The sequence below is a fragment of the Dromaius novaehollandiae genome, chromosome 3 (assembly GCF_036370855.1).
Source record: "Dromaius novaehollandiae isolate bDroNov1 chromosome 3, bDroNov1.hap1, whole genome shotgun sequence".
Taxonomy (NCBI): Eukaryota; Metazoa; Chordata; class Aves; order Casuariiformes; family Dromaiidae; genus Dromaius; species Dromaius novaehollandiae.
The window spans coordinates 111,093,747-111,111,808 of NC_088100.1; the positions used below are offsets into that span (position 1 = coordinate 111,093,747).

Here is an 18,062-nt window from a genome sequence, read left to right on the forward strand (position 1 = left end):
AGCAATCTTTAACAACAGGAGCATAAAGATGCAGCAAGGAAGAAAAAGCTGCCCATCTTTTAAACTAGCTGAAACATTGGCACTTCTCAGTCACTTTATTTTATTGTGATTAGAGAAAAGATGTCCTATTCTTGGAAGGCAACATTCAAGGACTTAATGGCAGTTAGTGAATGGTGCACATCTGATAGCGTCCCATGGATTCATGCGTCCTGTCCTGCACTGCCTTGGCTTCCAGTCTTTGTTCTGTAGCATCACCATGCTGCCCAAATTGGAAGTGGTCCCACTGGTCATAATGTACACACTTACAGAGCATGAACACTTCAAAGCTTTCAGAAGAGTGCTGAAATCTAAAAGCATCCATCATGCTCTAAGTGCTGCATTTCCCATGCATTTATGGGCCTAAAGTGTAGCATCAGTGCAGCTACTTAAAAGTCAGTTGAATGTGGAAGAAGTAGTCATACACTCCAGTATTGCAGCTGTCTCTGAGTACACAATTATTCACATCCCAGGAGCAGTATCTATAAAAGACAAAGGAAATACCACTCAGCTCAAGCCTTTTAGTTCAGTATCCTGTCTTAGATACTGGATAGCAGCAGATACATCAGAAAGAGCATGCGAGAAACTCAAATGTAGTTAAAAACCTGCTTCTTGAGAAAGTGACCTTGTTATGTCATCAACATAGGGGTTTATACAACTACGAACAAAAGGTTTGGGTTTTTTTTCCATTTCTTCTGTGTATTCTTTCTCTCTAGCTCTTCCCTGCTACTTCCCCTCTCTTCTCAGGCCTCATCCCAGGGAGGACAGATACCAAAGTTTCTCATGGTATCTTTTCTCACCAGATGTAAAGGAGGCAGCCAGGAGGGAAGGGTGCCAGGCCCAGTGTGCAGCACTATCCCTTTTAGGGGGAGCATCTATTTCTGAATAAGGCTGGCTTGATGCTTCCCAGCTAGTCGGGAATGGTAGAACAAACAAATTTCCAATGCTGCCCACAAGAGGCTACAATCTTCAATCCTCCCTCTCCAGGGGCCAACATAAGGACAACTGTGCAAGAGGAACCCCAGGCATCTCTGTTAAGGTCATGGGAATTAGAAGATCTTCAGTCATATTAGAAAAATCACCAAACAGCTGACAGTTTAAACAAACATCCCTTCCCGCTTCCTTTCTCTCACTCACACCCCCAAGTATCAAAGTCTGGTGCCTCCCATATGACAGCAAGCTCCAAGCCAGCATCCTTCCTGGAGAAGGCAGGCACTGTTGGGAGGCACAAGCAGGGCACTGTTTTGAGGCACATGCTTCTGGCACTTTACCACTTAGTTTCAGATACTGCCCAGCAAGGAACAGAGAGCTACAGCTATGAAGGGCTAAGGCCCAAACCTATAGGCACAGAGTTCCTCTTTGATCTCCATTTCTGAAGGAGCAAAGAAGTAGTGATCATCCAGGACTACTGGGAATGCAGTTCTCCTGGTGGAGTGAGCTACCAGCACGTGAATGGCTTGTACACATTTCTGAAAGCAAATTTTAGATTTAAGGCAGACAAAAACAGCTGACAGGTAAAAATGCATGAGGTGACATTTTATTATGCACAGTTTGCATCATTCACAGCTTCCTGGTCTGCAGCCATAGAATGTAGTGGATATGTAAAGACATTAAGTGACTTTGCATTGACAATGAAAGTAAATCACATTTTAATGTTAAAATCACACTACTAATTGCATCTCAGTAGACACTGAGGGTAAAATAAACAATAATTCTCATATTTTGATAGCTCAAAGGTCTTCCACTCACATTTCCTGTCTTACATCTAAAGTGCTTGCATTGAGGCTGAAACAAAAACAAGCAAGCAAACCAAAAAATGCAGAAAGGGAGAGGAAGGAAAGGGGGAGAAAAAGAAGAAAGTATATAGTTGAAACAGCCACAGGTCTCAAACTTGCACAAGTGTTAGCTTTTTTTTCTTCCTCCCCAGCAGAAAAATAAATCACTAAGAACTGTGCTGTTTTATACTGCAAGTCATATTTTAACTCATTTAAAAATGGAAAGAAAACCAAAGGAGTTGAAATTTATTTAAATATAGTCAGTTAGTATTCTGTGACTTTTGTCTTAAGTTACTAATAAACTCAACATTTTAGTCATTAAAGCTGTTCATTTCAATTACATTTCTTTGGTGGAAAAGGAATGAAATAATCAGAAAAGAGCAGCAAAGACAGCTGAATAGCTAACAATACAGTGTTTTAATTTGCATTATTAACTGCACAGATTTTACACATTTTGTTTAACAATTTTTTTTTTTTTAATGACAAAACAGTAGAATGTTTAGTTGCTTCACAGAACATTCATAAGGGAATTAGTCCACACTCATTAAAGCACCTATTTCAGTGAAGTTTCACCACTCTGCATCTCCAATGGCTTTTGCAAAAACATAGTCTTTACCCCCAAAGCACATCACTCCATCTTTTAAGTAAAACTTCCATTTGTTCTTACTTCGATGTATCTGATGAAAGAATTAAATCAATGCCCCCCCAAACCCAAAGCATATATTAGACCATGCAAAAAAACATACAGGTTTTTAAGCACAACTTAGTTTATACACCTCATTTTTGCTTTAAAATTCTGATAGCCCCTAACATGTTAAACAGTGTTGCTCTTAGCAGAGCACAAATACTGGCAGCAGATTTCAGTTGCTTATAATGAATTTCCTGCTATCTCAAGTGAAATACTTCATTAATCTTAGCCCTGTCATATTCAAGTTTTCCTGTATCCCTTTCAAAAACAGTAACTATATAAAACACCCTCCTTCCATCCCCTCACAAAAAACAGGTAAGGGTAGCAGTCTGAAATCCCAACACTAGAAGGAAAACAAGACAGTAATGGAGCAATCTGATTATTGTATCTGTCCCAACACATACTGCACCTTGCAAACAAGTATAGTTTAACTGAAATGCAGTAGTTTCCACTTCCCATACACATAGCAAAGCAGTACTGCTGCAGAAGGACATTAGGATAAGGCAAAACCCAGGAAAGCATTACTCAAAAGCAAGTATTATCATACAAAGCAGTACAAAAGAATTTTCCTATTCTGTCTCTTAAGAAGCCTGCAAAATACCTACACTGCAGAACATGTTTTCAGCATCAATCTATTTTCAAATCCAGAAAACTGGACTAGGGGAGAACAGCACAGTCATTTTGCCTGTAGCATTCTTTTATAGATAAGATAATGTATATTTTAACTGTTTACATCCAGTTTTTACCAGACCTAAATGTTTTATTAAATCTGTGTAGAGAAGAGAGAAATAACCAACAACTCCACCAACTTCTGTTTTTTGTTTTGGTCTATACAATGAAAGTAAAATTTGAAGAAAAATCCACAACTGTCAATTTATAACATCTGGTATTAAATTCTCTAAAGGCAGGTCCAATGTTGAATTTCATATCAGTTTTAGAAAGTTTTCAGCTAATTTTTCAGTTCATCACAAAAAAAAGAAAAACTTGTTATAAATAGCAACATCAACTACCTATCACATCCATAACATCCAAATAAGTTATGCTTCGAAACTTATGGTACCAGTACCTTGTCAACACAATGCAGACCAACACTGTGGCTCAATTTCAGATGCATTTTCTACACATATCCCTATAACTACAATTTTCAAAATAACACTCAATCTGTTACACTTTAACAAAGACTAATTTTCCTCGCAACCCACTGCTTCCTGGAATACAGACCCCATTAAGGTGGGTCTAGTTGAACACACAAAAATAATCACAGGTTACTTCTGAAAACATAAAAAGTGACATTCTTAGCAAGCTATTAGACAGTTCTCCATATCTGGTTTCAAAATAAGTGTGCCTTACGGCACAGGTAGGATGGGCCTTTTGTCCTCAAGTGTTTTGCTTTTTAGAAAAGACAGATTTCTGGTAGTAAGATCTTCTCAGGAAGCACTTTAAAGACACACAATATGAAAGAAGGCACACTCCTCTTTCCTATTACCCATTTCAGTGGTCTTAATTCATAGTTGAAAATGCACATATACATCTATGGAGCAGTTCATATTACTTAAAAGCTAAGGATGTGTATAAGCATTTGCAGTATTACAAGTCTGCATTTTTCAAGATTCAGCCCCCTTCTGTTTTCCTTTAGAAAGCTGTTATATGCCCTTTCCCTTTATTTATCCTCATTTCAGAAAAGAGCAGATAAATCTTCTGATTACTGTCAGCTAAACACAATTTAAACACTCAATTATTACAGCATTTGATTTTCTTTAAAAGGCACTGACAGCAGACCAGACATGGATTTGCTGAAGATACTATTTAAAATGATTAAGGAACAAAGATTAAATTTATATACTGTACCTTGTCGTACTGACAAACTATCACATTATCGGTGTCAAACAAGTCTGGAGTGTCCTGTTCACTGACATCATCACCAGAATTTAAGGGGTCCTAGAGAATAAAGCTGTATTTAATAAGTATTTTTTACATTCTTCCAAAATAGCATTGAATATACTTGACATTAAACCCAGTTAGGACAATAAAGGTTACCACACACACACAGAAAAATCAAGACCTAGAAACTCTTAAGATCATGTTGCATCTTTACATGTTTATGTTTTAAAAACAAAAAAGACACAGGTCAAAACCAAGTTAGACTGTTAACTAAGATGACCACAGTACCTAGAATACTAATCAACTGCTCTTTATCCAGTCAGAATTCTACAGACAGATTCTCTTGCAAACCCTGAGGACACAGAGTTGCTTATCTTTAAGAAAAGGCTTTTCCTGGGAAACAAATATACTTGTATCACATATTGTTCTCTTCTCCAGCTAATCCCCTGTAGTTCTTCACAAGGAAAAGCAAGCTAGATTTGTATCTTGATCTCAAATAAATTAAACTCCATTCCACTGAGACCAGGACTTCACCCATAGAACCTCAATTCTGGTAATTAAGTGTTTTAATCTATCCAATAAACAAACAATTCTCAACGTCTCTTTCTTTTGTTCACACTTCTCATAATGAGTTCTCAAATAATTCCTCAGTAGTACCTCCTGCCTCCAGAGGTATGTAGCTTAACTACGTGTTCTCTGTGTTAACTATGTCAGGAGTTATTCTGGGTTTTACAGTTCAATATTTGAGATAAACAGTTGTAACTTGCTTCACAAGGCTTAAAAGTAAATTACCTCCTCAATTATATCTATCTGAGGCTCTTCGTTATCACCACTACTGCTGCTAGACCCTGTGTTTGAAAGGCTGTCACCTTCTTCATCCTCATCCTCCAGAACTTTTAGATCCTCCGATTCAATAATGCCAAGGAATTCATTCGCTTCCATATCTTTTGTATGTGCTATTTCTTCTTTGGGAGAAACATCACCAGTTCCATCTAGCTGAATTATGCCTTCAATGTCACTGCAGATATCCTTCTCTGTTTGTAAATTAGATTCCATCTGCTTAGCAGGTTCCATCTGACAGGAGTAAAAGAGACCAGAGACAGCTTATGAATTAACACTGAATAGCTTTCATTGTTCAGTACAGAGCCTGAGATTTTTGTTTAATACAGCAACAAAATCTGGGGCATTTAAATGGGAGTTTCAAGTCCTAGCCTACTTGTAAGCCCTGAGTACATTTGAAAATGTTGTTCTTACACCTACCTCAAATGGATTCCATGTCAAATTCTTCCTCGATAATACAGAAAGACATTTTGCTAGACTTTAAACACTATTGCACTTAACAAATGACTTCTTTAGAAAGATGACTGAGTTGGCCTTTAGAATTTCTATTGCATAGGAAATTCCAGTATTAAAAAAATAAAATAAACCACCACCTACCACCACCAAAAATAGTACCCTTCATTTTGGAAATAAAAGTCAAGATGAAATCATTGCTCTCTATCAACTCAAAATGCTTTGTTTAAACAAGATACAAAAAGTTGAGAAAGACCAAGAGTGAGTATTTTAGTACTTTAAGTTACTGTTCATAGAAATGTTACAGTTCCTAAGTAGAAAGCTCACAGGAGCATGAGGGCTTTAAGCTTTCAGTCATCTTAAGATTTCTCATTAAATCTTTATTGTAGCACTGAATTCACATCCACATACACTTTCTAATTCAAGAAAATAACACTTCATTTTGACCTTCTGCTCTTCCTACTGACAGTCTACATCATCCTACCATTCAAGTTCAGATGAGCAACATAAATGCAAATGCCAGTAAATAGAAAGCATATTAATAAGTTTGCCTCAATCACATATAAGCAATAAAACTCAAAGTCAGCAAGATAACATGAACATAAAGTATCTGTAAATAATTTCTGGAACAAAGATTAGACGAAGTCAGGAAAGAGGTTTGTTAATGAAATTCATTTAATTTTTCACACAGCTCTAAGCTGAATCTTAGTTTGTTCAGGACTTTTTTCCCCCCTAAGGAAATACGTTTCCTTCCAGCATATTTTCACTTTGATCAAATCTGATTTTTTCAAACTCGGTATGGACTCTTAATGGAAGTTAATTGCTCTTCACATATTTGGGGTTAATATTAATCCCAGGTGATATTCCAAAAGCAATTTGTCCACTACTGGCCAGAATCCACCCACAAATTTAGTGGCAGAATGACCTGGTAGATTTCAAAGGGTCATTCACATATACTCAGAATAAAAAAATTTCTGAAAAATACTTTATTAACCTAGACATGCATTATACCCATTCATTTCTTTTTTAGTGTTTGTTTTTTAGAATTTGACATTCCATTCAATCCAAGTATTTCAGCAATATGTGTGATTGAAATTTTAAATGTGAACATAAGCAGACAGTTGCTGCTATCCAAAATAAGCTCAAGAATGAATTCAAAAAAAAAAAAAATCAAGTGCTATTTGTCACTTACAGATGTGTTTAACAACATCCCTTATGAGACTTCTTCTTCAGACAGTCATCAACAACATTTATATTTTCACCAGGTCCTACCTTGTCACTGAGAGCAACACCATCCTGATCTTTCAGGACAGCAGTATCATCCAAACTGTTGCCCATGATAATCAGGTCAATAATATCATCAGACACCTGCTGCTGCATCAACTCCTGAGGCTCTGTGTTTAACTGCCCCTCCACATCTGGCAGCATGCTGCTTGGGCTGTTTGCCAATGATTCAGCAGGAGAAAACACTTCAGAGTTTCCTGAAGTGAACACAGGTGTATGAAGATTGCTGCACTGGGATTTTTCTGTCAAGTCTGCTTGCTGATTCAATATTGCATTAGTTGCAGTTTGCTGCTGATTCGTAGTAGGCTGCTGAACCAATGTAGAGTTTTCCAAGTGTTTTTCTTCCATGACACTTGGTTGAAATACCATGGTCCGTTGGGCAGCAGGCTCCTGGCATTGCAATGTTTCAACAGTTGCCTGGACAGAAGCTGCATTCACCTGTGCAACACTGGCAATGTTGGCTTGCAGAACTGAAGGTTGCCTAAACTGCTGAAATATCTGCTGAATAGGATGCTGTAGAATACTTGCATCTCCTGGGGCCTGTGCAACCATAACAGGCACATTTACTTTATAAAGGTGCCCTAGAAAGAGAAAAGTTAAGAAACTGCTTCAACAAGTTAAACTACATATCCATACAGACTACTGTCCTGTTTGCTAGTAACAGCCAGTAGCAAATACTCAGGCAAGCCATTAGAATCAGGACATGTACAAAGCAGTACCTTCCCCAAGCACACTTTCAGCCTTTGATATGTAACTGTTTAGAGGCTTTTTGAGTCAGAGGTTCCATCCAGAGCATCATGTTGAATACCCATTCACAGACCTATCAAGCATGACTTTGTACAATGCTTTTGTGAACCCATTTGGCCTTCACAATACCCTGTAGCAATGAGTTCAACAATTTAATTACATATTGGATTAAAAAAAATCCTTGCTTTAAACCTGCTCCCAAATCATTTCAGAAACTAAAGAATACAAGATGAAACAGTGAACAACCATTCCCTGCATAAAGGGATAGTTCACTCTTAAGGACTGCTAGGCACCTCTTCTTAAAGCAGAAGACTCCTAGTTTATCTGTCTTCTCCTTGTATGATAACTACTCCAAATACTGAACCATTAAAATTATCATCGTCAGCAATGTAAGAATTAAGAGCCAAGTTTCCAATTTCATTTAATCATATTATTCCCCATATCTACCATCTATACACACAGAGGATCACTGAAAACAGCCTACAGGTCTCAAACCTTTAGGAGGTATACCTGAAATAGGTATCTAATGGCATGTGTTTCTCAAAGAACAGCATTTTAAAAGGGGGCCTATGACTGAACATATGCTTTCAACTCATCATGCCCTAAGCAGTAGCAGCAAGTGTTCTGTAGTGAAATCAACCTGCTTAGGCAACTCTATCAGCGAAAGAGGGTAAGCAAAAAGAGTAAGAGGCAGCTGGATTTTATCTAAAGAAGAAATAAATTTGATTCTGAAGCATCAGAAAATGTCTTTGCCTGCTTAAAATATGAGAGACTGTCCCTCATGTAAGACAAGGAGATGTCTATGTCTGGACTGACAAAGGTACACACTTGCCAGCACTTTTAAAGCAAAAGATGGCATCATCTGGGCAACCAAGTTAACTGATGCTGCAAGGGTACATAACTGACACATTGTAACTAATCAGTTTACTTACTTTCTTCACGTAGCAACTGCAAGCACAAATTACAAAGGAAGAGAACTGACTCTACCCAACTATACTTTAACTGCACATTTGTTTTATTTACTGTATTTGGGACCATCTTTCAATATCCACATACAGTCAATGCACTGTACCATTTAAGATGTTCTCTTTTTAATCTTACCAGATGCTGTCTGTAACGTCACTCCGGCAGGTACATGTAGAGGATAAGCAATACCCGAAGGGAAAGCAAGAGCTGCACCTGGCCGTGAAGCACCCTAGACACACAGGAGCTTTATTAAGTCATAGTTTATACTTTATCTCTTAGGGCCTAAAACTCACATGTAACATATCTGCTAAGAGACAGGAATGAGTACCTTTTTGCAATCATCTTTACTGAAGAGCTGCTTCAGACTTTTGAGATATAGGCAGATAAAGAATACTCTGTATTGAAAGGATAATGACTTGCCCTAAATGCTTTCTTATTTTCCAGTTATCACATACCCTTTTTCTTTTTGTTAACAGAACACTTTCCTGCAGCCTCTCACCGTACACACGATCCAGAATGCTACTTTCCCACTCAGAGATGCTTTCACCTGAATTAACGCATTACTTCACATAGCACTGACTCCTTGCCTAGGCTTATAAAGTCACTTCATAGTCTCTTTTTCTCCCAGAAAGCAAACAGTTGGATGTAAGTCTCCCTTTCAAACTAGCTGTTCCCAGGAAATCCAAATTAAAAAAAAAAGTCAGGAAGGTATTTGTGTAACATGCAAGTTCCCTAATATTATATTTCAGCTTGGCAAGCAGAATTAGCTTGAGGCTCAGCAGGCACTCAGTGTGCTCATCAAACTCTGACACTAAAAAGAAGAGACACCCCCTCCTCCCCTCTCCCAAAACAAATTTGGCCATATGAAGAGTTTGGAACCTGTCACTCTGAAAACACTCACTTGCTTTTGAATGACTTTTAGGCCTCTCCGGTAATGCTGCTTCCAGCTAAGTTAGTACTGGCATTTCCCAATCATACATTATTTTAACACCCAGTAATAACAATGGATGTGTGCAAATACATTTCCACTACACTCCCACCCCACAGGCAGCCATGTCTTCCAACACACTTCCTGGCTCCACTGCTTGCAAAACCAACTGGTACTTCTCCACCCTTTTTCACTGCTCAAACAGCAGCAGTAGAGAGAGCAGCAGCAGTCTGCTCTCTGCAGACTCTTAATTTTTGTATGGTTTTCATCAAAATAGTATGAGCTAGAAGTGTCAAACTGAGTTTCTCCAGTTGTTGATACTCTCTCAGCAGGATTTCTGCTCTCTTATCTACTATATCACATTGCACACTGACAAAATTGTCATGAGAAATGCTACCTTTTCAGTCTCTAAATGTTGTCCTCAAGTATTTGATATACATGGAAAATATTTAATGTTTGCCTCCTCTCAAGTGACAGACTTAACTTTATCATTTAGAATTCAGTACAATCAAACCAAAAACAAAAATGGCAGTACAGCTACATACCAGGTCTGCTGCTGTGAAATGCTGGAAGCCTCTGCCAGTTGGGATGACTAAAGAAGCTATGCAAAAAAATAATTATACAAAAAATATATACATTTTAAACAGACATATTTGATCATTCAGTATTTTCCAGCAAGCATAACTGAAGCTAAAGTAATCTAAGTTCAGGTCATGCTCATTAGATCAACATATAAATAAGCACATCTACATAATGTTGCTGAATACGCTTTCTTTTATGTTGCTTCACATTCATGCTGAACTCAGTTTTTATTATTATTTTATATCCTGAATTTATAAAACTTGCATTTTGTCAAAGACTGGTCTTGGAGATTTTCTTGTTTTAAGGAGATCAAACAGTTAAATAGAAGTATTTAAGTGAGTTGCACTGTAAAAATTAAGTGTGACATTTCTACTTACTACATCACCTGCAGGGACAGATGTGCAATGCTTCCATTTTAACACAACTGAGAATGTTTATATCAAATGCGCTGCCTTGTCAACATGAGGAAAATTTGTAAGTAATTTTCTGCACCAGTGCTAATCCAGTGGTGTGAATGGTAGCAGCAGTAGGACAGGATTTTCAAAAGCATTCACTATTGAGTTCAGTGCAAGAAGATAAGTCAAAAGGAAAGTTTTCACAGGCTTTAATAAGAGCAGAATTTAGATAGCCCTAACTATTTTGAAAACCTCAGCCATAGGGCAATTCGAACACCATTTAAAAACAAACAAAAAAGTGCACTGGCTTCAACAGATTCTGTTCTGCCTTAGTACTAGCCACCCTTCCAAAAATTAGCGGTAATAAAGTAAAATTCATTAGATATAAGGCCTCTAATAGCTAACAAATGCACAAGTACATCCCCTTTAACCAGATGGAATAAATAAAAGTCTGTCTCCAAAAATAATCCATTCAAACATGAAGAGTGCAAAAAGCAAGGGTGCCTGCTCTGCCTTGAATGGTTGCCCATGGAAACATGCACTATGATACAGATTTTTATTATATCACCATACACCATTTTTCTCCTTCATGAGCAAAGGTCTTAAACGTCCTCTCACACTGAAAGAGGCTTCAACTGAGCATTACATTCTACCTTAGCATCATCACAGTGGTCAGCTGGACTTAATCAAGACAAATAGACCTTGAAGTCAGAGCCTGTGTGAAAATCAACTACTTCTGTGTGATGTGAATTATCTGCTTTTAGAAGAACTAACTAAAAGACAAACAAACAGGAAAATCCCAAAACCTCACACTCTTATATTTGAGCAAGGATTCACATCATTTACAAATACACGTATCTAAGATGTGTACAGATTCAGCTCCAATATGATAGCAGAGCTGCATGGCACAAACATGCCATATAACCCTCAGCACACATCATGCCACACATTGCTATGAGGAAGGGAAAGCTTAACCCTTCTGGTGAATTTGCAATCGAAGGGTTGCATTACAAGACTATGCACAAGGTGGCTAAACTTCTCTTCACATTTCCTTGCTGGAAATAAGCAGCAGACCAAGGGCAGCTAGGTGCAATTGCATTAGTTTACCAAAATTTAGTTTGTCCTCTATTGGAGAAATTCTACTTTCAGATACATACTGTACCCCATCCTACTAGATATACATATCAGCACCGCAAACCAAGATTATTCTAGCACCCTGAAGTCTTCCAAAGAGATTTTGGAATCACTGAGCTATTCTTAAATTGCATCTGTTGTGTTCAACAACCTGTTGTGTTCAATAACATCCAACCTGCTGAAGCCTGCAGAGCACGATGAAAACCGTGTGGCAACTGCAAAGTAAACTGTGGCAAGTGGTGGCTATGTCTGAAGAAGCCTTCTGTTGCTTTAGACTGCATCACCTTGGTTTCCCAAAGCTGCAGAAAGAATATTATTAAGGTCACCAGATATCAGCTTTAAATATATATATGTATATATATATCTCCAAAATGATAATGAAGTATCACTAGTTTTTCAAGAGTAAGCTGACTGGTTCTATCCAATAAACACAGTAACGATCACTACTAGATTTTGAATTCCAGCAGCCCAATTCATCATTCACAGAATATTTGCCACTCTAAGTCAGGAGAAAATTTGCATGTTTCAGAGGGCAAAGAGAAAAACATTTGTTATTAATTCAGGTGAACCCAACAAACCTGCTTCAAGTCTTTCAGAACCTGTTCCTCTATGCCCTCTTCTGCAAAGAGTTCCCGAACACCTTCAATCACATCTTCAATAATGGATCTGTAGAGTTTAGGCTATACAAAATAATTTAAAGCATTTACAAGTTAAGATGAAGATTAAGTCATTTGCAAGGATAGCACAAAGTCTAATCTGGCAGCATGAACTACTGTTACAACATGGAGAGATCAGTGCAATATGTTGAATGCTCTGCCAAGTGCACAGACCTGCAAGTCCACCAGATCTGCAAGCCCCACCCATTCTTCTAAATCCATAGGACTAATGAAACATCCCTGGAAAAGTGTTGACTTTTTAACCTTGAAATATTGGTTTCTGTGGGCCACAGAAATGCGCAAGAAAATCCAAGAAACATTAAGAGAACAGCTACTGTGGTATATTTTCAAAATAGCATATTTTAAATGACTAAAATTGATATTTACTGCATGGTATCATTCTAGCAGCACTGGCTAACGTCAATGCCCCTAACCTGAAGAACAAATAACAATACAAGCTACTAAAAAAAAGAAGTGACAATTCTGTCAGAAGCATGATGTGAATAACCTGTTATGAGTTGAACATGAAACACAGAAATTATCCCTTTGTGGCAATAATCAGATGCTACACAGTAGTTTATCTATGGAAATCACTATAGCTAATAGTTTAACACTACTGTTATCAATATATATCATTTGTCTCATATGAGAAGACAACTATAACATAACATTTTATTCTCTGTCCTGCACATCAGTGATTAGATGCTAATCCTCCTATCAGATCTGAGCAACAGGCACAGCCACATGTAAACGTCAAGGTTCACCCATTCAGATCCAAATAAAAAATAAAGAGCTTTCAGTATTTTAAAGCTTTTTAATCCTGACTGTCATCGCCATCAGAATAATCTGTTAATACAAGGCCAAAGTATGAAGTTAAGATTTTTAGGAAACCTCAGCAGTTAGGACTTCAGGATCTGAATTATTTACATTTGTCTAACTTAACATCAAATTAATATTTCACTGCTGTGAAGTTGTTCTAAATTGCAGATGAAAACCAATTTAATACAACGAGAAGTTATTATTCAGTTACAGGTTATGGTCTTCGCAAAAAGCAATCAGCACAAGATAACGCTACTGTAAGATGACCACACTCATCTACAATTTCTAATGAGAGGCTGGGGATCCCTGCGAATTCCCCCAGCGTGCTTCAGGAGACCAGCTCAAGAAGGGCTGGGGGGAGCACTACTCTTGCACCACTACCCTAAAAAAGAGTTGATGAGTCCACATATCAAATGCTTGGCTTTCACTGCTAATTCAGAAGAGAAATTGAGTTTAAATCAATTTGCTTTCAATGGGCCTGTTCCTCTCCCCAGCTTGGCCAAACTACATTGCATTAAGTACGCTTTTACAGGAAGCACAGATATTACGATATATATTATGTCTGAATTGTACAAAGCAACTATAAAATTCAACCACTGAGTACTTTCAAATCAGAGCAAGAAAGGCCACAGTGCATATATGGAGGCACTGCAGTTACACCCCGTTACGCACACACACTCCTTCACAAGGACGAGGCCGCGTGGAAACGCCCCAGCGTCGCAAACTAAGCACCTCCAGTTTTCCTTATATATAAGCAGACAAGAGAGAAGACACGATTAACACCCCACTCCAGGGAAAAAAAATGGGGGGAATAGTTAAAATCAAGTCCCCAGGAGGTCCCTGGGATCGCTAACACCCAAAGGCTCAGGCTATGGGGAGGCAGCTCGTCTTTATTTCGGATGGGGAGAGCAAGGTGTGTCACCTCTTGCCCTGCACCAGCGAGCGGGGGCTCAGGGAGGCCTACCCTCCTCCTGCAGTGAAGCCCAAGCAGCAACAGCTTGATTAAAAACACATATAGCTCACAGAGGAGCAGGACGCACCACGCTTGGCCCTGGCCTCCGCCGCCCTCCGCCAGCAAACGCTCACAGGGGGCTGAGCTTAACCAGCGCGCTGACCCTGCGGCTACCTAACTCCTCCCAACGGTCGCAGCCCTGAGGCTTTTATCCACTGCCCCACTAAACATTTTCCTTAATAAAACCAAAAAAGGGGGAGAAAAAAAGGAAGTGAGGGGGAAGGAAAAAAGCCCCCGGAGCTTTCCAAGCTAGCCCCGGGCTCCTCGTTTCCCGGGCGGCAAGAGCGGGACCGCCCCGCGCCTCGCCCAACCCCGGCCGTTAGCTGCCGCCACCCGAGCCCCGGCGCCGCCCGGCCACGGGGACGGGACGGGACGGGACGGGACGGGACGGGACGGGACGGGACGGGACGGCGCCGGGAACCCTCACCACAGGATTGCCATGCGCCATGGCTGCTGCAGCCGCCGCCCCACGGCGCCGCCCGCCTTAAGGCGCCGCCGCCGTCGCCATGGCGACGCGGCCTGCCCGGGCGCCGCGGTCCGGCCACCCCGCACGGGGGACGGGGAGGTGCCGGCTGCCCAGAAAGCGCTCGTGTCCTGAGGAGACTTGGTTACGAGATATAATTTGCTAATGTCGCCGGGGTGCGCGGTCAGAAGGTGATGGCCACGCAGAACAAGCAGAGCGACAGTTCGTGCAGGTGTGGGGCCTGCGGGGTTTTCACCGCCCAGGCTTGTACTGGGGCAGTCTTGCAGTAGCACACCCTGGTTTGAGAGGGAAGAATTAAGCTCCCGACTCACCCGTGATTAAACGTTTTCTTTTGATTTGTTTCTTTAAAATGATCAATACTTTGGGCACAGTTTTCCCAACGGAAAATTTCCTTTTTCCACGTACTACAGATCCTGTGGACAATAGTCAAAGGGAAAAACTGGCGGCATCTGTGCAACGGGCATGTAATCGGTTCCAAAGGAAATAAATATGGGGTCAGACTGGATGACTTCAAGAGAAAAGGCAGTGTGGACCAATGGCTAAAGCGCCCGAGAGACTCCAGCTTTATTCTCAGCCCTCCTCAGTGGCCCAGTGCAAGTCACTTTGCTGCTCTTTGTCTCAGTGTCTGCTGTTTCTTTGTCTCAGTTTTGCAGTTTGCTTGCAAAAAGTGGTGATATCTTAAAAGTGCACCATAGCCTACTGACGAAAGATGCTTTACTGTACTGTCATTATTCATAGCACAGACAAAATGTGATAGAGAGCATGTTAAAAATCCCCTGCTTCCCTCCGCTCACACAGGATATCCACAGGATATCCACGGGACAGACAGATCTGCCTGGCAAGTGTGAATGCCTTTCTCTGGTGGGCTCCTTTTTTTCTTCCATATTACCAAAAAAACCCAAGAACGCTGGGAAATAACTGAGCACTGGTTACTAAACCGAGGTTTCTTCTTTCACCTCCATGGGCCAAAGAGGGACCAGCCACCACACGAAGAACAAGGGAGCCAAAGGCCCCACTTTGCATTTTGGACCCTGACCTCTAGCACAACCTGAAAAAAATCTACTGGCTTTTTTGGTCTGAAACATCAGCTTTTGTGCATGGAGGAAAGGAGACTTTGTTTAGAGAACAGAAGGGACCAGAATTACATATGCCACATAGTGTGAAAATATACCTAGGAAAACTGGATGGAAAAGCATATTATCTTGCACTAATAAACTCTGAAGTCATTATTACCTCATAAACAGGAAGATAGCTGAAGCTACCAGTTAAGTAGCAGCAATCTGGTACAACTACACAAATTATTGCTTACATTTGTAGCAATCTGTTCATATGTTAATAAAGAGATTTACCAATTTAGCAGTTACTCTTCTGGAAAAATGTTCATTATTCTTATGTACAAATAGGAAAATACATATTTTTGTCTTACTTTATACACTTTCCATCCCTACACAGATCAATATTTTCTTGACCATTCTGAGAAGCCAGTATCATCATTTTTTCTTTTTCCTTTCTTTTCCCTTTTCATGTAACTATGTAGACATAGTGGTATATGGCCATGTGAAGAGAAGGCTTGCCCTTTAAACTTTAGTCTCTAAGGCTGAGTTATACATCAAGAAAAAGATTTTAGTGAAAATGCTGACAGACCCTTAATTATATAGCTAGACTGATACCTATAACAACAACAACAAAACTTTCCATAAGGACATTGTAAGCTGCATTTTCATGAATGAGACAAAGAGGAAATGTAATTTTCTATTGAAGTAATTTTGCTCTGCAACAGTATATGTTTAATGACACTGCCTAGGTCTTGAATTAAATGGCAATTGCTTATTCAGCTGTTCATATGCCCCCACATCATCACAAGAAGGCAGCAAGCCATGTTGTTTTGCTTATAGAGTAATTTAAATAATAAAGCACATTTTTAAAGCATGGTGTTTATTTGAAACTGTCTGGGATAGTGCATGCCAAGAGAGTCATTATTCTTCTTGTGCCTGATTAGTGCTGTCATGTTAGTGGAGATAGCAGGAAGTTGCAGCCTTCAGGATCTCGCTGGGCCCTGAAGGTTGCAGATGGTGATTCTGCAGCTGGTTGCAACATATTCATGAGACAGATAAACCTTATGCGTAGACATCCATCTGCCAGAATGTTTTACAGCAGCTTTACAGCACAGAAAGAACATTTATAAATGAGCTCCCCACTTTCTGCAATCCTTCCTTTATCTAGGGATTGCAAAGTTCCTTGAAGTCGGCACAATCTCTGTGTAACTTCAAAAGGGGAAAGAGAGGGAGGCTGGGGAGCATTATACCAAGGGACTTCTCAGCTGTCTCAGATAGTGGCCAGGTGACTTTGGCTCTGTCTGCATGGTCATTTGCAGACCAAAGTGAACAAGCTTTGCCTGCACTTCAGGTTGACAGTGTGCACCTGTAGTTGCATACACCTAATACATCCCACCAGCAAAAGGCAGTGTAGACATACCCTGATTGTTGTAAATCATACCTTCTGTATTGCCAATGAATACAGAAGATCCATCACCAAGGTTAATGCATCATTCCCTTCTGGTAAGGGACAGTAGTCTAAGCCTCCTAATAGTACCTGGCTATTGGCATGGGGAAAGTAGAAACTGGGGATAGAATACAACCTTTGAAGCTGCATAGGGAGGTTGCAGAGAGCACTTTCTACTAACCAAGGCATTTATGCTTTTATTTGAGGTCTGGCAACAAACTTTATATAATTCCTTTTAGAAATTCCTAGAGAAGCTGTCTTTTAACATAAGCATTGCGATCAGTGTGTCCATTGAACACATGAGAAAGCCTGTAGAAAAATTAAATCTTCTCTGAACAAGACAAAATAAAAAAATATCTGTGAATAGCATTACTTATTCTGATTGGCTAACTTTGCTATTGTCAACCTTAACATAATGTCCAAGTCTTGCACTATAAAGCACAAATTCATCATGATTTTCATGCTTATGGATTTTGTTGTCATTTAACCCCATTTTTAAGAGGGGAAACTGAGACACAGACATGCTAAGTATCTTGCCCATGGTCACAAATGGTAGTCAGGAACAGCGGCCAAGTTTCATTGATCTTGGTTTTGCTTCCTATCAAATTGTCTGTGTTGTGGCCCCTTTAAGAGCTCACAAGTGCTTTAGAAGTCAGGCTGTCTGGAGATTAGCATGCTGTTCAAATCCTCATGATTTTTCAGGGTTTTGTCAGCATTCGGGGTAGTGCTGCTTAAGGGCACCTCAAACATTCGTTTACTGGACAGGTTTTAATTTGTAATTATTTATATTCCTCTTGGTACATGATGTCTAGAAAAGATTTATTTTTGGATGACGATCCTTTATTAATCATTTAAAAATTTACATTTTCAAATGCCTTGC

The 18,062-nt window shown here is 39.6% G+C and overlaps 1 protein-coding gene across 1 annotated transcript in view; it reads right to left on the minus strand.

The window, feature by feature from the left end:
* Nucleotides 1-1,467: 1,467 nt before the first annotated feature.
* The window catches only part of LOC112980510 (stonin-1), a 49,547-nt gene continuing 32,952 nt past the window's right edge, over nucleotides 1,468-18,062 (minus strand). Inside the window, exons 4-11 of the mRNA XM_064509785.1 lie at nucleotides 12,288-12,389; nucleotides 11,885-12,008; nucleotides 10,144-10,199; nucleotides 8,806-8,899; nucleotides 6,946-7,538; nucleotides 5,173-5,454; nucleotides 4,348-4,437; nucleotides 1,468-2,488 (exon numbers count right to left, since the gene is read on the minus strand). Coding sequence (XP_064365855.1) covers nucleotides 2,381-2,488; nucleotides 4,348-4,437; nucleotides 5,173-5,454; nucleotides 6,946-7,538; nucleotides 8,806-8,899; nucleotides 10,144-10,199; nucleotides 11,885-12,008; nucleotides 12,288-12,389 — 1,449 coding nt within the window. The 3' untranslated portion in view covers nucleotides 1,468-2,380. The remainder of the gene's footprint in view (nucleotides 2,489-4,347; nucleotides 4,438-5,172; nucleotides 5,455-6,945; nucleotides 7,539-8,805; nucleotides 8,900-10,143; nucleotides 10,200-11,884; nucleotides 12,009-12,287; nucleotides 12,390-18,062) is intronic.